This window comes from Pezoporus flaviventris, unplaced genomic scaffold (assembly GCF_033815535.1).
Source record: "Pezoporus flaviventris isolate CSIRO_AGI_PZ_B2104156 unplaced genomic scaffold, CSIRO_AGI_Pfla_v1 ptg000152l, whole genome shotgun sequence".
Classification (NCBI taxonomy): domain Eukaryota; kingdom Metazoa; phylum Chordata; class Aves; order Psittaciformes; family Psittacidae; genus Pezoporus; species Pezoporus flaviventris.
Genome location: NW_026892700.1, coordinates 216077 through 240272, shown reverse-complemented (window position 1 = coordinate 240272; position 24196 = coordinate 216077). Strand labels below are relative to the sequence as shown.

The window sequence follows — 24196 nt, the reverse complement described above, 5'->3', positions numbered from 1 at the left end:
GCCGTGTGATGAGTTTGGGAGTCTGAGCCTGTCCCTTGGGCTGCCTGGTCCAGCCTCAGCCCAGGACAGAGCTGGGCAGGCCCAGGAGGTTGTCTGCTGCACCCGCTGCTCCCCACAAGTTATAACGGACACTTGTGTCTACGGAGGGCTCATGACTTGGCCTGAAGATGTTCACATCAGCCTCAAGGTGTTCTCTGCACCTCAGCCCCTGATGCTGTGCACAAGCCCGAGCCAGGGCTGAGGCCTGGAGAAGCCTCCCAAAGGTGCTGCAAGGAGCCACGTTGCTGAGGGTGTGGGAGAGCCCAGTGCTCCTGTGCCAGAGCTGGGAACTCGGAGTGCAGTGGGAACCTGAAGCCCAGCCAGCCCTGCAGGCATGTCCTGTGCCCACTGTGCCATGCAGCACTGACCCCAAGGTCTTGACCACACAGAGCCCCTGGCCAAGCACAGAGGTGACAGGTAAACAGTGGGCTGTCTGGGAAAAAGCACCCACCGGAGATGATGCAACCGTGGTGCAAGGGCCAAAGTTCTCAGCTGGCCGGGCCTGCTGGCAGCTCCCAGAATAGCCCAGGAATGTCAACAAGGAGGAAAGAGTGGGCACAGCTTGGCCTGAAAGCAGAGCTCCCATAGGGCCTGGGAGCCCCGGCTGCAGGCAGCAGCACGCAGGCAGCAGCGGGACCGAGCAGCCGCCGGCGCGCAGGGCACGGTACCCGCTCGCAGGGCGCACATCTGCCCGCACAGATGTTTCGTGGTGCGCGCACATCTGCACGCTTCCTTGCAAACGCACCGTCAGCCCCATCCCAAGTACTTGGATACGTGCTCTGTCTGCAGAGGTTCTCTACACATTGACTCCTGTGCCTTTTATTCCACGTTCCTGTACTGGAAGTGGAGTGGTTCCTTTCTGGCTCTTAGGGTACATTCCCCATGGAAAATTTGACTTCCACCCATGGGAGGAACTAGGTCCCCCCCATGGTGCTCTCTCCACGTGCAGCAAGCCAGAGGGAGCCCCAGGCTGCATTGCTGAGTGGCACTAGTCCGGGAGGCATTAAAACCTCTGTGTCACCACCACCTCGCAGCAGCCATGCCACAGCTTCACACATGCAGGGAGGGGAAACCGAAGCACGATGCTGTGCTGAATTCCTCCTTCCCTGGCACATCCACAGCACAAAACAGGAGGCAAAGAGCTGTGGCAGAAAGGGTGAATTACTCCCGAGCCCATCGCGCTTTCCAGGCTGCGGGGCAGGGTCTCCCCAAAGGGATTAATCCTTCTAACCCTTCCAGATCCCTCTGCACTGTCCAGCACCCCAATGCTGCCACCACAAACCCCATTCCACCTCCAGCTTAGCAAGAGCATCTGAGCCGCTGCCCCCTCCCACTGCAGCTGTGTGTGTTGTGTCCCCCCCCCGCGCACTCTGGCCCATGGGATGTAGGCCAGGGGTCAGCACGGAGCCGTGAGTGGTTCTTGCACCCATTGCATAAGTGTGTTGTTGATTAAACGGTTCCCAGAAAGTGAAGCCCAGCGACCAACCTGACCAAAATACCCCCTCGGGTCCCCCCCCAGGCCCAGCACTTGCTGCACACATGGTTTATGGGCTGCCGACCTCGTGTCCGGTGAAGGCAAACGTGGCACCTGACAACCTGCCCTAGAGGTGGATGAAGCAGGAACACCCTGTCCCCCCCAAGAGCTCATGCACCAGCATCTGAGTACGGCTTCTGCCTCGGTGCCCATTCCCATGCGGCTCCGCCACCGATGCCGGCCACGAAAGAGCCAAACTCGGACGCTGTTCCCGGTACAGGCATGGAAAAGCTTCCTCCTCGCCGGCCCCTCTCCCGCGGGGCAGCACCAGGCTGGGGTCAGGGCAGCAGCCGTCGGGGCTGCACGGGTGGAGGCACCTTGGGAGGGCTGGAGCCGCAGGGCTGGTCCGGCCGGGGTCCGGCCGTGGGAAGGGAACGAGGCCAGGGCTCCCGGCCAGGGAGGGCAGGTGCAGGTCGGCGGCCCCGCTTCCATGGGTGCCCGCTGCACCGGCCGGGGGCAGCGGGACGATGGAGCGGCCCGGCCCGGCCCCGCGGGGTGCCGCAGCCCCCCCCCCCCCCAGCCCGCGGGCGCCACCCGGCGGCCAGAGGCAGCGCCGCACGCCGGGACCGCGGGACCGGAGCTGGGGGCGACGAGCGCCCTTAGGGGCAGCCCTTAGGGATGGGGCAGGGGGCGACGAGGTCCCCCCCCTCCCCCGGGGAAGCGGCTCCTGGCACCAGCCGGGCAGAGGATGCACAGCGGGGATGAGCTGGAAAGCGCCCGTGGGACTGGAAATTAAACATTAATGGTTCTCAAGGCAACAGCGGGGGGTGCAGGAATTCCCACCCCTCCCGGAGAGCCGGGCCCTGCCAAGGGACGCCCTGGCGCAGCGCACTCGGACCTTTGCTTCAGGCTCTGTTGATACTGGCAGAGGCTCCTTGCAGGCGCCACCGGCGGCAGTGGCACATCTCCATCGCCTCCCGGCACGGAGGCTGCAGGGATGGGACCTTGCTGTGCCCTCCCTGTCAGATCTGGCACGGGCCAAGGGCACAATCCCGGTGCTAGGTCGATGCTGCCTGCACCAGGCCAGGCTGGGGGGCTGCAGGCGGGATCCCCATCACTCTTACTGGTCTCAGTGGGACCGGTACAACAGCATGTCATGGCGGCTGGGCGTGAGTGAGACCCCCACCTCCAAAGCCCCCTGAGCACCCAGGGAACCCCAGAAGAAGTGTGGTGGAGAGGGGACACCATGATGTGAGCACTACCCTCATCCCCTCTTCTCCCACCAGTGATGGAAGAGTGGATGCCCAGCGGGAAGTTGCACCCTGCTGCTCTCAGGGCTCCTGTTCTGCTCCCTGAGGAGCCTGACTTGGTTCTCTGCCTTCATGCTTACACCGAGGTTACTCTTGTTGATGAAGAAGACTTGCAAAGTAAGCCCAGGCTGCGCTGAGCCCCACAGAGAGGGCTTTTCCATGCGCAGCTTTGCTAGGGATAAAAACCATAGCTCCTGCCTGGGCCACCAGCAGTGGGAGCATCCCCTCTATGCTGGGGACCCGTGCCCTTTGCCAGCCCCATGGGCTGTGCCTGGCTCCAGGGGGATTGCCCTTCCTTGGCTGTACCCTCCTCGCTCTGTGGTGTTCCCCAGTGGAAGTCTCCTTGAGATTCCTGAACCTCAGCCACGCTTGCCCCCGTTTTCCATGGGAGCAGGACAAGCCGCACGCATGGAGAAGAGGGCCTGTGTGAGGTGTCCCTGCCTAGGGCAAGGGGTGGGAACTGGATGATCCTGAGGTCCTTTCCAACCCAAACCATTCTGTGGTTCCAGGATTCAGCTCAGGGTCTCAGGCTTGTGCTCCCGTGCACTGAGGCACCTGTAGGGTCACAGGGCCGAGCTAACAGCTCCTCTGCCTCTTCATTCAGCCCCTTTATGCCCATGCTCGCTGCAGCCCAGCTCAGCACCAGCCCCAGGACAGCTGTTTGTTCGATAAATACAGATAGCGAAAAGAAGCACTGGGAAAAAGAGGGGGGGAAAAAAGGAAAAATCACTAAAGACCAAACCCTCTTTGGGTTTGCGCAAGCAGCCTTGGGTCCCAGACAGTATCGATCCCAGCGCCTTCCACGCTGCCTGCCCAGCAGCTGGGTCAGCAGGAACCCTCCAGGTCCGGGTCCTGGAGGTCTGGAAGCCTGGATCTCGGGATGGTGCCTGCTGATGGGGAGATGCGGGTCCCCGCTCCAGCACAGGGCTCAGAGCGAGCGCCTGCCTCCCGTGGGTACCCCCTGTTCCCTGCTAGCGGTTGCTCCATCCCTGCTCAAGGTTTCCTCTTGTCAATGTGCATCCCGGCTCTGCTCCAACTGGAGCTGCTCACGGCTCCAACCAGCTCGGCCTGATCCTGGGGCAGGACACGAGATGCCAAGCTGTCCTTCAAGCCAGATGGAGGAGGTCTGACTCTGCCCTCTTCCAGCTGCCAACCCTCTTCTCACCTGGTTCAGTTCTGTCTCCAGCCTCTGTGCTGGGGTGATCGGTGGCCCCCAGCACCGCAGTTACCCAGCTCCATGCCCTCATGAGCCTCTCTCTCTCACCACCAGCACCCTCTCCCTGCTTTTTCAGCCCTCACACATGGAGGGGACACATGGGAAGCCATGGAGAAACCCTAACAGCAGATTACACAATGGGCCGATGTGTCAGAGCCGCCCTTTGCCCCCAGCTCTCACGGCATTGACATGCCCCACAGCCAGGCTGGCAAGGGGCAGCGAAGGGGGTGGCTGCCCTGGGCTGTGGGCCAGAGGCTGCTCTGCAGTGAGGGAGCTGGCAATGGGCTGTAGGTAAAGGTGGGGGTCCTGGGTGGCTCTGGTGGTCCTGCCTGGCAGTCGCTATCCTCTTTAAACGGGTGAAAAGCCGCTCCATTTGGTCCTGACTTAGGACAAGAATGACCAAACACAGCCAGTTCTGGTAGAAGGGAAGATTCTGCCCAAGCAAGGAATCTGCCCTAGAGCACATCCAGCCCCTGGCACCCTCGGGAGAGGTGGAAGATGGGCCGGCTAACAACAGGGCACACACATTACATGTGCACATGCCGCGGCTGGGAGTCTTTTATTGAATACCAGGTAGCCAGGATGTTACCAGTGATGCTGAGCAGTGGGGCTCCAGGGATGGGCTCACCCCTCCGCCCTGGCCATCCCCCAGCATCTTTTCAGCTTCTACCTCCCCAGCACACGTTCGTGCTGCAGCGCTGAGGACTGGGACCAGCAGCAGGGCAAGTGGTGCTGTCCTGAGCCGCTCCGCAGAGCCTTGCAGGTACAAGGGTCCGGTCTCCATCGGGAGCCAGTCGCAGATGGCTCAAGAGCAGAGAGGAATCCGTGGACAAATCTGCAGGGGGAAAGGAGCTGTGTGGGAGGTGAGGGAGGAGAGGACTTGCAGATTCAGCATCACCCTTCAGGAGGAGAAAACGCTTTGGCAGGGTTCCCATCTCAGCGGCTCGCCAGGTCTTGGGCTGCCAGAAAGGGGCCAGGAGGAGGAGAGCCCTGCAGAGCACAGGTCCTGTCCTCCTGCCTCCCCATGCCCAGGTCAGGTACAACCACAGGCATCAACGATCATGTCGGGGATGTCGGTCTTGACGATGTTGCTGTCCCGATCATAGTAGAGCAGAGAGAGGGGACGACGCTGCGTGGGGACACAGCAGGAGTCCACGGCTGCGTCCGCGTTGTTGGCTTTGATGAGGTTGAGGACAGCCGTGTGGAAGGAGGCAGCAAGGCCAGGGATGCCCGCCACGTGCAGGGGACAGAGCCCTGCGCAGTAGTTCATGTGGTAACCCTCGGGCTGGATGATCCAGTCCTCCCAGCCGATCTCCTTGAAGTCCACAAAGAATTCCTGGCGGCAGCACATCTTAGAGTCCCTGCTGCAGTCAATGCCGCGCCGCTGCACCCGGTGAGGGGTCCTGGCCCGGGCTCGGGCTGCCACAAATGGCCGGTGGGAATCACTGTGGCCAGGCAGGAGGGGAGAACCCCAATCCTCCGCCGCCTCCAACTGCACAGTGAGTCTCTGACTCCCTTGGCCAAAGAGGCTCTGGACGGCCTGACCCACATCCAGCGTGGCCCAGCCAGGATGCTGCACCTCCAGCCGTGCCTTATGGACCACGGTCACGTTGAGCCCTGTCGGGTCTGGCTGCAGGAGTCGGATGGTGACGGGGTGCATCCCGGGGCCGGGATCTGCCCAGAACAGGTAGAGGGTGGCTTGCAGGATCTCAGCATCCCCAGCCAGCTCCTGGGTGAAGCGGAAATGCAGGTGGACACTGTGGGAGGTGGAGGACCCTGTGCACGGAACCGAATGAAGAGGTGAAGGGAGGAAGGCCAGCCCCAGCCCCGCTTCCCTGTGCTTGCTGCTGCTCCTCCTCCCTATGCCTTCCTCTTTTGCTAAAGGAGCAGCATCCTCCCCGTGCTGAATGCAGCAGCCCGGCTTGGTTCCATCTCCTCTGACATCCCCTTTCTCTCTCCTCTGAGGACCAGCTCTGGAGTGAAATGTGGCAGCCCACCACTTTGGGTAGGGAATGGAGACACAGCTCAGCATGGGGAGCAGACGGGCTTTGGAGACCCGAGTGAAAACACTGCAAGCTGATGGGGCATCTTCGCTTAACATCAGGTTTGGAAGAACATAGCCACAGTTAGCCCAAGTGGGGAGGGTCTGACAGAAGGAGACAACACGTTCAGATGGTAGAGCTCCTGCACCAACCTCCCCACCCCACACGTCCCATATGTAACTGAGGGGACCCTGGAGCCTCAGTGATGCTTCCCCTGCCCATGGCAAGGGGTGGCTGGTGGGGGTAAGCTCGGCACCTGGGTGCAAAGGTTCTGGACATGGAGCCTCCTATTACCAGTCCTTCCAGCAGCAGCCTGCCCGCTGGCCTGGCGTTGCTTGCAGGAGCGTGGTGCCCCTGTGCAGAGCCTGTGCGGAGGAGAAAAGCTCTCATCACCTTCCCACGGGCGAAAGCCGCCTTCCCCCTGTGCTCAGGAACCACCCCACCGTGCCCCTGAGGCGCAGGGTCTCTACAGACCTGACTCGGCAAAGCTCAAGATCTCGTATTCCTGCAGACCCAGCCCGGGATGCAGGGGAGGGACGCTGCTCTCACGGGGCATCCCAGGGGAGACGGGATCCGTGCGCTGCACACGCATCCTGCCGAGCGCCGTCAGCAGGGCCCCCCTGGCCACGGGCTGGGTGATGTTGGGTCTGCCCGGCAAGCGGAGCTTGGCGAGGATGCTCTGCTTTGCCCGAGCCATGAGGATGTGGCGCTGGGCGGCGGGGGCCAGGGCAGCCAGCCCGCAAGCCGGGCACCGGGCTCCCAGGGGAGCCGCCATCCCCAGGAGCAGCAGGAGCGGGAGAGCCACCGCTGCTGACATCTCCGGCACCGCGGGAGGGACAGCGGGCGGGCCCCCGCGGGCGGCGTTCTCCAGCGGTGCGAGGAGGCGAAGTCAAAGCGGGGCCGGGATCGCGGGGGTCAGGGGCAGCGCACGCCGCCTCCTCCCGCAGAGATGGGCTGAGCCCGGTGAGATGAACGCCCCCTTGGCCCCGCGGGAGCCTCTCCCGGGCACGGGGCAGCCCGCCCCGGCTGGGGGGGGGGGGGGCGCTGCTGCTCTCGAGGCTCGGTCCCGGGGCCGGGGCTGTGCCCGGGGCACCCCCGGGGGCCACCCTGGTCCCCTGCGGGCGGAGGGGTCGCGGTGCTGGGGGGGGGGGGGGTGCCCTGGCTTCGGCCCCCCGCGCACCCCGCACGGTGCCGGTGCCGCCGCCGCCGCCCCCCCTCCTCCACCGCGCCAGGCGGCGCTGCCGCGTCCGCCCGGTTGCTACGACAACGGGGCGGTGACGCAGCACGCACGGGCGGTGACGTAGCACGCACGGGGCGCGCGGGGGGAGGGGCCGCCGTTTTTCCCCCCCCCCTTTTTTTTTTTTTTTCCTTCCTTTTTTTTTTTTTTTTTTTTTTTTTTTTTTTTTCCCCTCCCCGATCGTTTCTCTCCGGTTTCCCCCGTTCCCACCCCCCTCCCCCTTCCCCTCTCCTCCCCCCCCGGCCCCGCCCTGGCCCAGGCCCAGGCCCGGCCCGGCCCGGCGGCGGCGGCCCCGCGGCTCAGGGCCCGGCCCGGTAAGTGCGCACCGGGGGGGGGGGGGGGGTGAGGAACGGGGCTCCGGGTCCGTGTCCGGGTGCCGGTCCCTCCGCACCGGGACCCTTCCGCCCGCTGCCGGCTGGGAGCGAGGTGCCCCGGGCCGAGCCTCCCGGCTCTGCCGCGTCTCCGGGGGCTCCCGGCGCTGGGCTCGGCGCGGTGCCGCCGCGGGGAGGCTCGCAGCGGGGTTTGCGGAGCGCACGAGGCCCGGTGCTGGGCCCTGGGGTGCCGGAGCGGGCAGCGGCCCTGGCAGGCGGCTGAGGAGGAGGAGGAGGAGGAAGAGGAGCAGGCGGCGGGAGGAGAGGCCTCGGCCCTGCCGGTGCGCGGTGTGGGGGGGAAGCCGTGGCGATGGCCGCGGAAGGGAGCGCGGCCTCCGGGGGCTCCTGGCTTTGGGACGCGGTTCTGGCTTCGGGGGCTCCGCTGCGTGGAGCGGGAGTGGAAGGGCTGGGAGCGAGTTGTCCCCTGGCCCCAGCGCGTCCAGGGGCTCTGTGCACGCCGCGAACGGGTCGCTTCGGTGCGCCTTGCTCCGTGTTGGCACGTGTAAACCCTCGCAAGGGATGCGGGAGCAGTGTCGGTGCGGTTCGCTTATGGACGCTGTGACTTGTGACCTCTCGGGGAGTTTGCAGTGCGCCCACGTTGGTTCCCGGTTGTGCGTCTCGGCGAAAGCATGGCCTGGGTGAGCATCCCGCCTTCCCCCCGTGTGGGTTTGTGCCCGAGATGTGCCCGCAGTGCTTTCCCATGGGCTGGTTGTGCCCCAAAGCAGGGCTTTGATTTATCAGAAGGGGTGAATGGATTCCTGTTCCTGGAAGCTTATTTACCAGCGTGCACCCTGCTCGGCGCACCTAATGCGAGGGAGCTGTTGCTTGTAGGTATCTTTAACACAGAGACTTGGAAATGCGTTTGCTTTTCTCCTGCCCACTTAAAAGCTGAGCTCAGCTGCTTTAGCTCTGCCTTTCTTTGTGTGTTTGAGCGACGCATCAGTGTTGGCAGAAGATGTCTGGCAAAGCAAGGTGTGTTTCTAGGGATATGTGCTGGTAGCGCAGCTAGGTGTGCAGTGGGAGTGGTGAGGGGATGGCTTTCACCGCAGGGAAAGCCAAGCAAGCTTTGGGCAGAAGTGCCAAGCTTCCAACTTGACAACAGGACAGGCTTTATTTCACTTAGAGCTCAAAGATGCCACTGTAATTGTGAGTACAAAGAAGCCGTGAGTTTATTACGGCTGCTGCTGCTTTTGTGGCCTCACTGCATGCAAAGCGGTCTGTTAGAGTCTGAACCACCCTGCTGAAGAGGGTTCAGGTGGGTAATGCAGAGCTGCTGTTAACCCTGCGTGTGTTGCTCAGGGCAGGTGCACGTTAGTGCCTGCCTGTGGGTTTGGAGCCAAGTCAAAGCTGGAAGAGTGTTAAGGAAGCCACAGGGTTGAGAAGTGCTGAAAGAAGACTTGATAAAGGGAGACAGCCTGACTTTGGTGCCTGTTTATCACCAAACAAATCATAGGCTGAAGAGTTATGTCCTAGCAATGAAGAAGGGGGAAGAAGCTCTTTGGTGTGATGTTAGGGCTGAGGGTGCGCTCGATGCCGCAGGTATCCCAAATCACTGCTGTGCACAGGAGTTGCTTTTCCCCAGCTGCATGGGGAGCGAGGGGAGGATGTTGGGGGACCTGGTTTGCTTGGCAGAAAGCAGATGAACGGATCAAAACAGTGCCTTTGCTTGTCCTAAACCCCTGTCTGGGTGCTCCTTCTCCTGCTGGCAGCACGCTGGTCTCTGTCTGGTTTTCTGTCACTGGTGCTTGTTGGGAATCTCATTTCCTGCCTTGACCTGTTCTCCATCTGCCTTTGATAAGTGGGACCTGGTTCCCTGTGGTTACTTCAAATAGTTCTGATTCTTCATGCTCCAGTCTTTGTTTCTAGCCTCTTTGCTCCCTGTAGCCTATTAAGGCTGACTGACATAACCTCTGTGTCCTTCCTCCTTGAATTTGTGCTGGAAAAGTCTTGGTTGAATCATGCCAGCTATTGCTTGTCATAATCTTCCTTCAGGATTAAATGGCAGCTCGGTGTTCACAGGTGATTTTCTGCCATCTTTTGGCTGTTCTTTTTTTGGGGGGGGGGAGTGGTTTTGTTTTTCAGTGGATGGTTTCACTCCTCCATCCATAGCTTTTTCTGTTCTTATGGAGCTTTTAACATATATTGGTGAAGATTTCCCCCTGTTCATTCTTGTGTCTTCAGAACGCAAGGACAGATTGTGTCTGCACAGTAAACTTTATAAACTTATTCCAGTGTATGTGTGTTCACATAGAATCATTTTAATGGCACAAACTAGAGGATGAGGAAAGGCTTTAGGCTGATTTTCTTCTGCTCTGTCCGCCAAGATGGCATTCGTTGGGTAGTAAAGCATTACTCCAGACTCCAGGGATTGCACAAGTGAGGATGTATCTCCACAGGTTGCTTGCAGTGATGATGCTGTGCTGGAGACAGCCATGAGGAGCCTGGATTAAGACTCCCAAATCAACTCCAGCCAGCTGTGAAGGAGAAACATCACTTGGATCTGGTCTGGGCTCTTATCTCCCTCCTGCTTGGAAGTGGGGACTGGTGCCCTAGAGGTGAGTGGGATACAGAGCTCATTGACCCCGCAGTGCTTTGAGCTATCTGCAAGATAAAACCTGGGCTGATTCCACAGAATCAGACACCAGTTTGCAGCATTGTCCTCCTCTTTGGGTGAGTCACAGGAGGTTTGTTTGCTGAGACCTTCCTTGGATCAAACCTGCAGGGCAGGGACACCTCCCACTGGAGCAGGGTGCTCCAAGCCCCTGTGTCCAACCTGGCCTTGAACACTGCCAGGGATGGGGCAGCCACAGCTTCTCTGGGCACCCTGTGCCAGCGCCTCAGCACCCTCACTGTAAAACAAAATCTTCTATCAAATCTAAACCTGTTCCCTTTCAGTTTAAAGCCCTTGGCCTGTCACTACAGACCGTGGTAAAAGTCTTCCTTCTCCATCTTTCTAACAAGCCCCCTGTCATTATTGAAAGGCCACAATTAGGTCTTCCACTCTCCAAGAGGAACAACCCCACAGCTCAGCCTTTCTTCAAGTGCTGTCCTCACCTCCACCACCCCACTTACGTAGTGTGAATCAAAGCTTTCTCTGGTTACAGAGCAGCCTGGATTTCCCCCAGTGTCTTCTAGAGTTCAGACCTATTTTAACTGCTGTTTCTCATCATCCTTCGTATGGTAGGATGACAGATGAAGAAAACAATCGGTGTCTTGGAGAAAGGTTCACTGGAAGTAGTTTTGTCATCACATAATTCCTACCTAGAATCAAGTGGAGAAACTGAAAGGGCTTTCATGCCACAACGGGCAGGGTTGTATGAAAAGCGTGAAGAACCAGAGAATTATGGAATGGTTGGGGTGGGAAGGGACCTTAAATCTGATCCAGTGAGTCCCAGCACTGATGTTTGCAGGTGTAAGCATGCGTGGATGCGGCGTACTTAATCTCATTGCACTGTTAAACTTCAGCTAGATCAGTGCTCATTTGAAGAGCTTGGTTATTTTGAAGGAGGAGGTGGCTGCCAGAGAGGCCACACTGCAGGATACGTGCCAAAGCTTTGGGAGCAGCTTTGGAGCTGCTTTTCAGTCCCTCCTCAAGTGCAGCAGGTTTTGGTGTCGCTCAGCAAGCTGCTGTTTTCAGGGGGAGTTGAAGCAGGAAGTCCAGCGTAGTGGTGCAGCAAGAGGCAGGAAATGCAGCTTTTGGCACCTGAGTGCTGAAGGCTTTTCCAAGGGCTAAAGCTATTTTATTTGGCTGAAGAGAAAACTCGTAAGCAAGCGCTCTTGCCAGTATTTTGTGCCTCTGGTACTTGCTCTGCATGCCTGCGTGCGTTTCTTGCCTTCAGTCCTTCCCAGACTTATCTTTGTGGCCTGCTCCAAAGGCCCCAGCAGACTGGAACCCACATCACAATGACAGCGAGCCCTGTAGGCCAAGTGAATTTAACTTTTACCCTGCTCTGAGTCTTTCTTTGTGGTGAGGAGCTGGCCCGTGGTGCCCAGAGAAGCTGCGAATGCTCCATCCCTCGCAGTGTTCAAGGCCAGGTTGGACAGAGCCTTGGGCGACCCGGTCTAGTGTGAACCATGGCAGAAGGCTGGAAGTGGATGAGCTTTAAGGTCCTTTCCAAGCCAACCCATTCCATGATTGTGTGAGGTAGGAAGTGCCTGCAGCTGGAGGTGGTGGAGGTGGATCTTAAAGGCTTGGAGAGCTCAGAGAAACAAGTGGTGATGCTGATAAATGCTGCTGGGTCTGTGACAAGGGAAGGGTGCACTTCAGCTGAGAGACTTCCCTCTGTATTCAGCAGCATTCAGAACACATTTGACATGCTTACTGTGCAGAAGTACAGGACCACCTCCTGGAGGGGCTTGTGAGTTGTTCCTTAATGCCTGCATCCATTGATGAGCTAGTGGAGATCCAGTTTGGGTTTTCTTGCTGGAGCACCGCTTTAGGATCGCTCAGAATCCCGCTGCCTGGCAACAGGAAAGTGCTGATATCTGAAGGCACTGCGTGCTTTTCAGCTGGCTCTATAAACGTAGCCCGAGTAGAATGGTGGCAACAGAGATCTCTGGAGGCTTTAGTTAGACTCGAGGCAGATACTACCCAAGCAGGAGGGAGAGGTGGCCTCTGATAAGCTCCTGTGGCTGCTGCCCAAGTGACTTCGTTAAATCCAGGTTCAACACAGCAGTGTAACTGTGCGTGCCTGTTCCCAGCAGCTCAGTTCCAGTTGATGCATCAAATGGATGGCTTGGTGAGTGTCTTCCTTCTGAATCCTGTCACAAGAGCTTGGACCTTCCTGCCACCCCTTCCTTGTCTGTAAGAGGGGAGACCTTAGGGCAGCCTTTCACTGCCTGAAGGGGCTACAAGAAACCTGGAGAGGGGCTTGGGACAAGGGATGTAGGGACAGGCCAAGGGGAATGGCTTGAACCTGCCCGAGGGGAGACTGAGCTGAGCTCTTAGGCAGAAGCTCTTCCCTGTGAGGGTGCTGAGGCGCTGGCACAGGGTGCCCAGAGAAGCTGTGGCTGCCCCATCCCTGGCAGTGTTCAAGGCCAGGTTGGACACAGGGGCTTGGAGCAAGGTGCTCTAGTGGAAGGGGTCCCTGCCCGTGGCAGGGGGTTGGAACTGGGTGATCTTAAGGTCCCTTCCAACCCAAGCCATTCTGTTGTATGCCATGAAGTGATTTGGCTGAGATAGCAGCAAAAGGCAGAGCGGAGCCAGGGTGAGAACCCTGGAGCTGTTCACTTGCCTGGCTCGCTGCTGTAGAATGGTTTCTAACTCAGCTGTGTTGTGCTGCTGAAGTCCTGCTTCCACGGGACAGTTTTCAGTTGAGGAGCGGCCTTCTGCATCGGTTAGCTCTGATAGAAGCTCCTGGCTGTTCCAAGATAAAGGCTGAGGATGCCAGAGTGAAGGAGTCATTGAGGCCAGCGCAGAAAGCATCTCTGAGAAACCGATCTGTGAGTGATGTGACAGCACAAGTATGGGAGCAAACAGTCCAATATGCAGCAAAGCCCCATGTTTCTTGTGACTGCTGGGCAGGAGGTGAACTGCAGTAATTTAGACCTTGAGGTTTTTTACTGGAAGTGTGATTAATCCACTCATACAACGGAGCAGTTGAACCAAACTATGCATACGTTTCTCCCTCTTCTCTCCATAAGAGCTTAGGTGACATTTGAAAAGATGGTGGGATGTAGCCGAGGACCAGAGTTCCTTTCCCTCCCCCTTCAAATCTAGCACGCTCTCCTCCATCTTTTTTGGAGCCCCCTCTTGATTCTGAGCCCCAGTGAACCCAGCTCAGGGCATCACAAGCTCCCTCCTGCATGGCAGCAAAGGTGAGGCGTGCTGCTGCAGAGATGCTTGCGTCTGAATGTGGGCAGCAACAGGAGGACGGGCTGCTGCTTCCCTGCCTGCGTGTCAGCACTGGGATTCCCCTCCATGTGTGTTGTCAGTGGGGCGCATGCGGAGTAGGGATGCTGTCTGAAGCCCAGTTTCGTTATGTATTGGGAGCACAAGCTGTCTTTGTGTACTGCAGGCTGAGTCACTGCTGCCTCCCAGTGAATTTCGGGGATGATTATTGTATGTGGGCAGATGCAGCCTACTCCTTAGAGCAGCTCACTTGTATATATTTTTTTTAATGAAGTTTGAAAATCTTTATATATTCCTTTGACATCCTTTCCTTTGAGAAACTCAGTTCTCCTGAGCTGAGTTTAGACGCAAGAGCCACCTTCTTAAAGAAGGTGCTTGCTGTATCCCGAAAGCTGACCTCTTTGGGGAGGCTTTAGGCATGCCATCTATTAGGAAATAGAATCCTGTCCTGCCTGCTTCATGACCAGACCCAAATGAAGAGACCAATCCTTCTGTTGTGATTTGACCTTGGGGAGAACACAGACAGAAATGAAGATCCAAAGCGTGGGATGAATGCAGAGAGGTGCTTGTGTATTTAAACAGGGACGTGGGGTTTTCAGACGCAGTGCACCTCATTGACACCAGTAGATGTAGGTGAAACCCTCAGTCAAAGCCTCGATGCTGAGCCCTGTACCAACATCAGTAGGTGAGTACATGGGCTGTTCAGTCAGCTGTAGAGCTAGGGAGCCTTCTTCACCATCACTGCCCCATCCCTGGCAGTGTTCAAGGCCAGGTTGGAAGGGGTTTGGAGCACCCTGCTCTATGGAAGGTGTCCGTGCCCGTGGCAGGGGTTGGAGCTGAACGGTCTTTAAGGTGCTTTCCAACCCAAACCATTCTATGCTTCTATGAAATTAAGGTAGCTGGATTTACAAGAGAACAGCTGAGTGAAGAAAAAAGGCTCTGACTTTGCCGTTAGAAACAGGGGCCCCTCATTTCACCATCACCCCCAGCAGAAACCATTGGACAAAACATCATCTCCATCTCCCTTGTTTGAGCTTCCCATGAGCAGGACACACAGGGAGCACCTGCCCCTGCCCCTGGCCACCGGGAGCCAGTGCCTGTGGTGCTGCCGGCCTGGTTTTGGGTCTGTGCCTTGCTGCAGGGCTCTGATCCAGAGAGGGCAGCCCTGGTTTCTGTCGCCACGTTCATCAGAATAACAAGAATAACAGTTCTTGTGGATTCCCAATGTAAAGGGCAAGCGAATAAACAGCTGCTGGCATCACTACACAGAGCTGGGAGGCTGCAGCATCCATGGGCTGCCCCGTGTGTTGCCACACATGCTTTAGTTCATGCCATCTCCCTCTGCTTTCTCTCCTTCCCCTCCGTTCCTCTGGCACCGGCACATGTTCTATTTTTAAACCGTGCTGTGCTCTATATTGCGGCATTTCTCTTCCTGAATTATTTAGCAGTGTTTGGAGCTGAATGGAGTATGCTGTGTCTTCTCCCACTGCTCATTACTGCCCACGTGTCTGTCTTGAGCCATTGACAGATTTGGTTCATGTCAAATCGCGCTGGCCGTGCCTTAGAGAAGGGCCGGGGGGGGGGGACCGTGGGGCTTGGTTGCAGCCTGGGCTGATGCAGGGCTGTTCAGACCTTGGTGTGTTTAATGCTCTTCTTGTTGGGACAGACAGGGAGGGGATGGTTGCCATGATAATGCATCCTCAGCTGAGGCAGGCTTGAATGGAAGGTCCCTTTTTAAAAGAGGAAAGATGAATTCTTCTTTTCAGCCTCGGAAGAAGGCTCCATGCGTGTGTGTGTGTGTGTGTGTGTGTGCAAAGGAGAGGACAGCATCCGGCTGTGCCTGTGGGTGAGGTTGACTCAAAGCTCCTTGTGTGGTGCTTGGTTTTTACATCCAGGCCTTCATCCATCAGGGCTGGCAGCACAGCCTTTCCAAGGAGCATGTGGGCAAGATGTTTCAGCCCTGGGCTTTTCCAGCCACTCACTAAGCTTAATTCCCCTTCCTTCCTTGAGTGCCTCCCAGCATCTCTCTTTTCTCCTGCTGTCACTTTCTTGTCTGCTCTTCCATTTGTGTGCCCCATGGAAAAGGGTGAGGAAGACCAGAACATCCTTCCTTCAGCCCTAGCTGCAGGGATTCTGCTGGTCTCCTGCTTTCACCATTCCTATGGGTACACCACTCTAGGTTGGGATGTTGATGGAGCAACAGCTCCATGTTAGAGTAGCTCCTAGCAGTTCCCATCCTTCCTGCCTCTTGACTCGAGACACGAGCCTTCTGCTGCATACACAGTGCTACAAAACCAAGCCTGGAGGACTTACAGAACATCTTTGACTTACCATGTGTGGTGGTGGTGTTATGGTGGCTGCTTAAGCTCATTCCCTGTCCAAGCTGATCCCTTAGAAGCTTGGGGTATACCTGGCGGTTCCCTGAAGATGAGTCACATCTCCCCTGCAGTCTGCCTGCTCAACGTCCTTGGAAGAGTGTGCTGTCTGGAGAGCGTGTCTCTACCTCTCACTTGAGTAATGAATGAGGGATTGCAGCCTGCTACTGGATGCAATGAGCAAGGTCAGGTCCGACCCAAAGAACAGTCCGTGATGCAGTTCTCCATCTGATTGAGTTCTCTCCCTCGTCCCCGTGGTGCTGCAGTAGCTGAGGCTGGCAGAAGCGAGGTGTGCCTCCAACACGGGGTCTGTCCCAGGCTCTTTTGCCCCTTTTCAAAGGGGAGAGGGATTTTTCTGGCCTGGGTGGGGAGATGGATGCATTTAAGTCTCTTGGTAGTGCTCTTCTCCCTTTCCAAGTGTCTGACGCAGGTTATCCATCACAGGAAGGAGCCCCGTCCTTGGCTGTTGGTGCAGTTTGCACCCGTGCCATGCCACCACTTCGGTGTCCCCCTTCTGATGGGATTATATCCACTACCAAATGGATGTGTCTCCTTTCAGCAGAAGCTGGGCCAGGCAAAGCAGAGCCAAGGCTCGTTGTGTGCCAGGGAGGGAGGGGATGTGTCTTGCTGCTTCTCCCTTTGTTTGCCCTGCTCACAGGCAGTTCCCTGGCGAGCTGGGAGCGCAGACAATACCTGGAGCTGCCGTATCCCTTTTGTGCCCTGCTTTCCCTGACCTAGTTTTCACATGCACCTACGTGGGCTCTCGGGTGTGAAAGGCAGGAGCCCTCTCTGTAGGCTTGGTCCAGCCTGCTGGTGGGGCTGACTCACTCTTCCTTCACCTCCTCCTTCTCCTCCCACCTAAGCTTGACTCTCTTCCCCATCTAAGGAGAAAGATGCCGCTTAGGAAATCCTCTCACACGCTTCAGGAAGGTGAAGTGCTGAGGACTCGAAGCAGTGGCCTTTGAATGAGCTGGAGAAGCTCACAGGAAGCTGCATCTGTGCTGTGTAGGGCAGGTGTTTGTGTCCTCGGGCTGGACAGCTTTCCTACTCGGAATGCCATCTGCCGGGCGTCGAGGTGGGGTTTCTAGGCTTAGGTGATGGAGCTGCTTTTCCTTCTGCTTTCATGTGGCTCTTAGGAACTGACGGTGGGGTTTCCACAGAGGGTCCTGACCTGGTTGTATGCTCTTGCTTAGCATGCCTCTGCCAGCTGGGCATCTCTGGAAACAGGTACAAAGGGAAGAACAGCAGCCAAAGTTCCCTCCCTTTACAGCACTAATCTTGTCACTGCAGGGCTCCAGAGCAGAGGGTGCCAGCAACTGCTCTTAACGACCCCGACTGGAAATGCAGCAGACCACAGATGTTCCTTAGCAAAATAAAGAGATTTTAAGGCTCTATCCATGTGGAGCAAAGATCCCCAGCGTGGGCATGGGATGCTGGAGCGTGCTCTTGCGCCTGAACGCATCAGTCCCTTCCTATTGCTTGTTCATTTGCTGGAGCTTCTTTAGGGCTCAGAACTCCAGGTCTAAAACTCCAGGGGCCCAGGAACAAAGGAACCCCAAGCAGATGAGTTAAAAAGAGGGGGAAACCCTGATGCCAGGTTGGTAAGCTCACCTCTGAGTCCTGCAGCTCGGCTGGGTTCAAGCTGCCGCAGGGAGTCACTCTGAGCACGTGTTTTCTGCAGGGGGACGTGAGCATCCAGGCTGGCTTCTCGCTGAGCAGCCCATGGAGGTCGTGGTTCACTTTCCTTGGCCAGAACTGGGAGGAGAAACCTTGAAATGGCCAGTACCAGGAGGCATAAAAGGAGCTTGAATCCTTTGCATCTGTTTTTCGTCTGCCTTCCAATGGAGAAATCTCACATAACATCCATGAAGCCTTTGCATCCAGCCCACGTGGGTGTCAGTTAATTGTGGCCCTCCACTGGTAGAGCAGTGCAAGTGACATTTGTCTTATTGCCCCTTCTGTCTTGCCCCTCTGTTGTTCCCTTCTCTCTGGTTGTGGAGCCATGGGACCCCCTCTTCAAATGTGGGTATTGCTGTGGGCAGAAGCAAGGAGCTGTTTGTGGAGCTGGGATTCCAGCACATCCAGCAGGAAGAGGAGGGACATTCACCTGCTTTCTGCATGGGCTTGGTTCAGAAGGCTCTGAAGCGGGTTAAGACAGAAGCTCATGCATACATTTAAACTGAAGTCCTTTGCAAAGCAAGGCTGCTTTGCAAACGGGAACCTCAGTTTGTGACAGAGCTGGGATGTATCAGGTTGCTGTTGTCTGTCTCCTTGCTTTTTGAAAGCTTTATTGAACTGTTGCTTTGGCTGGGAATCATACAGAAGAAGCTGCATTAACTCCACAGAAGTGGTAAAGGCAAGTCCTGAAGAGCCTTTACCAGCACAGCACCATGCAATGTGCCAGGGATGCTGGCAGTTAATGCTGTGCATCTCAGCTGTCCCACTCGAGCCTCTTCACCTCTTTGAGCCCAAGGCCGAGCCTGCCTTCTCATCGTCATCTCCTTTCTCTGCAAAGCTTTTGGCTTTACACAGGAGCCCTGCTACCTCTTGCTCTGCTGCTGGAGCTCAGCCTGATCAAGGAGTCTCCTCAAGAGCTCTGATTGAGCTGCTCGTGTTTGAAGTCAGTGCTGGGCCCCAGGCAGATGCTCTTCAGCTCTGGCTGTGTCTTGCTTAGGATGGGCTCCTGCCCAGTGGGAGCCATTGGTGCAGAAGAATCAGAGGATCAACCAGGTTGGAAAAGACCTTTAAACTCGTCAAGTCCAACCATTCCCCAGCACTGCCAAGGCCACCACTAACCCATGGCACTGAGGGCCTCATCTACACCATTTGTGAACGTTTCCAGGGATGGTGACTGCAGCCCTGCCCTGGGCAGCCTGTTCCAGGGCCTGAGCACCCTCTGGGGAAGGAATTGCTCCTAATCTCCAGTCTAAACCTCCTCTGGCACAGCTTGAGGCTGTTTCCTCTTGTCCCATCCCTTATTCCTTGGGAGGAGAGACCCCCACCTCACTACAACCTCCTTTCAGGCAGTTGTAGAGAGCAATAAGGTGCCCCCTGAGCCTCCTCTTCTCCAGGCTAAACCCCCCCAGTGCCCTCAGCCTGCTCTTGACCAGTGTTTAGAGCCATAGTCAGAAGATTCCTGTAATCCAACAGGAGCATCTGCGCCTGGCGAGGGACAGGATGTGCTTGAGATCCATTGTGGAGCCTGCCTCTGCCTTAGTTGCTCACGAGTAAGCTTTAATATGCGGAGAGGAGACTTGGTGGCAGCCTGTGAGCCTGGTCACCACGTCTGGGATGGGAAACCTCTTCCTGGGGGAGAAATGAAGGGGGCTGAGAGGTTTCAGACCTCTCCAGGGCCATTTGCATTTCTTGTTTCTTAAGCAATCCCTACGGAAAAAACACCCAGCTGCCTTGCAATGAAGCCATTCACAAACTGCCCCCGTGGCAGCACGCTGGCAGTGGTGATGGGAGTGAAGCAAGGCTGCCCGTGACCTACCTCGGTACGCGTCGGGTGTTCTGCAGAGCAGGTCCCCGCACTTGAGTCCTTCAGGAGGATGCCGATGGTGCCTGGGGCTCCTCTTCTTTGCTCCTGCACTTCCATCCGCGTTGCCCCTGTGCCTGGCAGGGCAGGGCTGCTACATCTTTAAAGCCTCCTCGGGGCTGTGCAGGGCTGTGCGGAGGCAGCTCCATTGAAGTATTTGAATGAGAGCAGGAAGGGGGGTGTGTGCATGTGGCTATTGGCAGAGCTCTCTTTGACATCCCTCTCAACAGCTGGGCTCTGCTTTGCTTCAGAGCTGCTTGTCAGAGCAATTAGCTTGCTGTAGCAGCAGCGACGATCGCGAGCGGTTCGGACGGGGCTGGGAGCTCTTCGGAGGAGCGGTGGTATCCTGGCTAAGTTCCCTTTGAGCTGGTCGTGGCAATGAGGGCTCCGTTGGCATCAGGGCACAGATGACCTGCTGAGAGTGCAAAGCCACCGCGGTGAGTTTATTTTTAGACTAAGTCTTCGGTTATTTTGGGCTTGAGGGAGATTGACTGGAGACTTCTCCTTCCCCTCTTCCCCGTACCCAGCCTGTGTGAAATACAGCAGAGCTATAAATGCAAGTGTTCCAGGGCTGGGGAGCCGACATCCTTCATCTCGGGTGAGTAAGTGACAGGATTGCTGCTGCTTTGCTGGGGTTCGTTTCAAATGGTGCTGTGCTAACGTGCATATGTGGCTCTGCGAGAGTGGAGAGCGTGCGATGGGCTCTCGCCTTCCTCCTTTCGTGATGCAGGGGATGCACCGGCGGCGGGGGAATCCCCAGCAAGCTCACTGCACTCTCCCATGTCATGAAGGAGTTCCCCGTGACGGTCTCATGGGTTCTCCTTGTGTCGTAGCTCGGCATTTATGCAGCTTGCTCCTGGGTACTTTCTCTTATGCCAAGACAAAACGCTTCCTGCTCTTCTGCTGGGTTATACAGGAGAGGATTTACTTGCTCGAAGCTGGCTCGTTGGTCAGAAACGTTGGCTAGTTCAGTGGCTATGTGCCACAGGACGCTTTCAGGTTAGCTTGTGCAGTTTGGTGTTCTGTAGGACTAAATTCGTGTTCACCTGTGTTTGTTAACCCTTTGTTTTAATCAGTTTAAGCCTATTACTGAACTGGGTTTAGTCGAGCCGGGAGTTGAGGTTGCCTTCATCGCCTTTTCACACAGGTTCATCACCTGGTCTTGCCTAAAAAACCTTAGGGTACTGGAGATGATGTTCCCTTCATTTGAGATTTAGGAGCTGCTTTTCTCGGGCTTGATGTTACCTCCTGCAGGATATTTGTTCAGGTGTGTTGGACCCGTTTCCTTTCCCTTCATGTCTTTAAAATGTCACAGTTTGCAGATCCTCAAGCCTCAGCTGATGCTTCCAGTTTAAAGAAGCGTTGTGGCTTGAGGATCTGCAAGCAGCAGGAGCAGCCACTGCAGTGAATGGGGAAGGCTGTGGGGACAGTGGCAAGGGGAACACCTTACCCCTTACTTGCTCTTCACACTCCTTCTTCTCTGTCAAGTCCAACTTTTGCAGCTGGGAGCCAAAAGATTAAGTTGATGTTTTACTTTTCCCCCTTAAATCATCGTCATCACTCCCTGCTCTGTGTAATGATCAGCTCCGATTCTGGATCCCACCTGGAAAACAGCCTCAGTGTCTTCTATTTGCTGTGTACCCCTTTGCCCTGTAGTGTGTCAAGTGGCTCAGCATCAGCATGGTGGGAAGCAGGAGCATCAGCCTTGAAAACAGGGGGATATAGATAGCAGCCCTGCTTTTTGAATGAGGGAAGCCCATCATACCAGGTTGGAAGGACCTCAAGGATCATCTGGTCCAACCTTCCTAGGCAAAGCATGACCTAGACTGGATATCCCGGCACCCTGTCCAGCCAGATCTCGATAGTGTCCAGCCCTGGGGAGATCATTCCAGTGGCTGATTGTTCTCATTGGGAAAGATTTTCCTTATCTCCAGGCAGAATCTCCCCCTCTTGTGCCCAGCTCCCCTCTTCCGTGTGACTCCTTGTCAAAAGCCTGTCTTCTTGGTAGCCACCTTTTAAATCCTGGACTATGGTGACAAGGTCTCCCTTGGGACTTCTTTTCTCCTGGCTGAACAAACCCAGCTCCCTCAGCCTTTCCTCACACGGCTGCCCATTATCATTGTGGCCTTTCTGCAGCCTGTCCACATCTCTTTCCATATAGCAGGGATGAACACAGCATTCCAGGTATGGCCCAGCAGGCACTGAGTGGGACAATGACATCCTTATCCCTATTGGTGATGCCTATGTTGATGTTCCTCAGCATCCTGTTGGCTTTTGTGCTGCAGCTGCACACTGGTCGCTCCTATTGAGCTTGTGTCCATCACAAGAAGAGCTCTTTCTAATGCCAGGCATCCTGCTGGAGCCTGGTTACCACCTCCATCTCTTGCAGGATTTTCCTACCTGATCGGGGATTTCACTGCGGATGGGCTCAGGCAGAAGGAATTCTGCTTGGGGGCTCTCTGGAAAAGTTAGGATGCGTCAGGGTTTTCCTGTGGGCCGTGGAAGGGTTAACAGAAATTCCTGCTCAGTGCTCTCCTATTGCATCCTGACACAGTGAAAAGGAGGTGGATCATTCCTTGCTAGCTTTTCAGGAAACCCCTGTGGTGGACAGCCCTCCTTCATTGTTGCTGGGAGACTGCTTTGACGTCACGGGAGCAGTTCCCTGCTCTTCAGCTGAAGACAGGAATAGCTCGTGATGGGGAAAGGAAAAGCAGGGGAACTGGAGAAGGGAACTCTCTGATGGGCAGGTGCTCCCCTTGGATTTGTCTTTACTGCCCAGGAGCTGCCCACAAGTGCTGTGTTGGGACTGGACATGAGCCCTTCCTCCTGGCGAGCCGTTTGTGTCTATGGCTTCTGCCATTCTGTCATGTGTTCTGGTTTGTGGTTTGGTTTTAATTCCCAGCCAGGAGGAGAGGGTTCACTGCAGCTCCCAAAATAAAAGGGAAAGAGAACAGCATCGCTGTTTCGTTTGTCTGGTTTTAACATCAAATAGGTAATACCCCTTTGACTTAGGCTGAAGGTGGCTTCTATGGCTGTGAACCTCAAGTAAAAGGGAGTTTGAAGCCTGAGGCTGTTTAAACCCACTTTCTTCGGTATCATTTGACCTCCTCCTCCTGGAAACCCTCCCGTGGTGGTCGTGCAGTAGGTTCCTTTCTCCTAGTGCTGTCCTTTCTGTCCAGCCTTTCTAGGAGGCATGTAAAGCTGCGGGCATTGAATAAGCGGAGCAGGAACTCTGCATCTCTTTCTTCATGCCTTCAGAATAGGTGTGAGCAAAGTTTACTTATCCGGTTCCAAGTACTTCAGAGATTCTTTGGTACCCAGAAGTGCTGTAGAGCAGCAGAGAGTACCCTGCGTTGCTGATTCGAGTCTGGTGCTTCCGACTGGAGAGCTGGAAACGCAAGTCAACTGCCTGGCAAAGAGGTGGTGTGGAGCAGTGAGGCTCCACTGTGGATGCTGAGCGCTGCAAACAGAATTCCAGCTCCTTTTCCTCCAGTCTCCTTCTCTTGTTGGGTCACTTGCACATGAAAGCTGTTCCAGTGCATGGTTCCATAACGGGCAATAACGGATGCATTATTTTAAGCTGATTCCTAACCGTTTGTCGTGGTTGCTCGCTTGCATTTTCATGTGCTCCCTCCCTCCATGCACCATTTTCTCCTCTCGATGTGTATATAAAAGGAAGCATGCCTCAAAAGTGGAGCAGGAAGCCAAATCGGGATGGGGAGGAGGCTTGCAGTGGGATCTGGGAATCTTTACAGCCTCTGGCTTTGGTGCTGAACTGCATTATCTTCCCCAGGAGATCTCCAGCATGCCTGAGTCCAATGATTGCCTTCTTTCTGTGTCATCAACTCATTCGCAGCAGCACTGAGGTGGGAGCTCTGCTCTTGCATAGCGTATAGGCTGCTCCAGGAGTCAAAAGCAAGGACCCAACTATGCAGGCAGCCAAGCTGGATTCTCTGAGCACATCGGGCAACTCCGCATTGAAGCTTCCTGCATATGGTGACTCCTCCTGCCACTGCTATCCCCAGTCAGCAGTTTCCTGGTAGAGGGGGGGAAACACCCCCACGCACACTTTTCCTTTGTCATGTTGCTGTTCTCTTTTGGTTGTGAGCCCCTGGTAGAGCTGACTCAGTGATGGCAGCTGCCTGCATGGTGCTATGGACGTTGCCACCTCTGTATTCCTGGCAGAGGAACAGGATCTGTGTCGCTTCACTGACAGGCCATTTCTCCCCTTGCGTTGGTCCTTGTGGTAAGGATGCTTCTGAGCTGGGGTACCCTCCTAACTGGTACAGGGAATCCTTCCTTGGTTCAATATCTGCTCTCAGTCTGAAGGCTCAGGGCTTGGTTACAAGTGGAAGATACCTCCTTTGCTCCTGATACTCGGCTGCTGCTGTGAAAGGCAGCAGTTTAAGTTGCAGAAAAAGAGCAGAGTGGCCTTTGGGGCAGGAAGCAAAGACCTGTCTTGAGAGAGAACATCTGGAGGGGCAAGAAGTCACTCGTTCTGCTTTGAATGGTGTGATAATTCAGATGCACCCGTACTGGTGAACAGCCTTTTAGAGGTACTTAGAATGAAGAAGCACTCCAGGATTACACCTCTCTCCAGGCTCCGGTTCCTCTGTTCCTATTTAACTGGTGTTATCTTTTTCCCTCCGTGGAGTTGTTTGGGTGGGATGTGCTGGAGGCCTCCTGATATGCTCCAGAATTGAACTTGAGGGGGCTTTGCATCTCACTTGCATTTCCTGTCTC

The 24196-nt window shown here is 56.1% G+C and overlaps 2 protein-coding genes across 4 annotated transcripts in view; one reads left to right on the top strand and one right to left on the bottom strand.

Moving 5' to 3' along the window:
- Window positions 1-4733: 4733 nt before the first annotated feature.
- INHBC (inhibin subunit beta C) lies at window positions 4734-7003 on the bottom strand. The gene is made up of 2 exons (XM_061479553.1): window positions 6556-7003; window positions 4734-5815 (listed from the first exon to the last, which is right to left on the bottom strand). Exons 1-2 carry the CDS (start codon window positions 6896-6898, stop codon window positions 5073-5075), a joined length of 1086 nt encoding a protein of 361 aa, XP_061335537.1. The 5' UTR covers window positions 6899-7003; the 3' UTR covers window positions 4734-5072.
- Window positions 7004-7612: 609 nt separating this feature from the next.
- Window positions 7613-24196, top strand: part of R3HDM2 (R3H domain containing 2) — a 39545-nt gene continuing 22961 nt past the window's right edge. Inside the window, exon 1 of one of the 3 annotated variants that reach the window (XM_061479525.1) lies at window positions 7613-7632. The gene's annotated coding sequence lies outside the window, so the exon portion shown is untranslated. Of the gene's footprint in view, window positions 7633-10064; window positions 10245-19748; window positions 19891-24196 lie in introns of those variants that run through there. The other 2 variants (XM_061479523.1, XM_061479524.1) reach the window with 2 other exon arrangements.

Bases quoted from the DNA above. Each gene is read 5' to 3' on its own strand.
- INHBC (XM_061479553.1), bottom strand. From the start codon at position 6,898: ATGTCAGCAGCGGTGGCTCTCCCGCTCCTGCTGCTCCTGGGGATGGCG. The intron at 5,816-6,555 runs GTCTGTAGAGAC...TTCCGTGCACAG, and splicing joins CTTGAGCTTTGCCGAGTCAG to GGTCCTCCACCTCCCACAGT.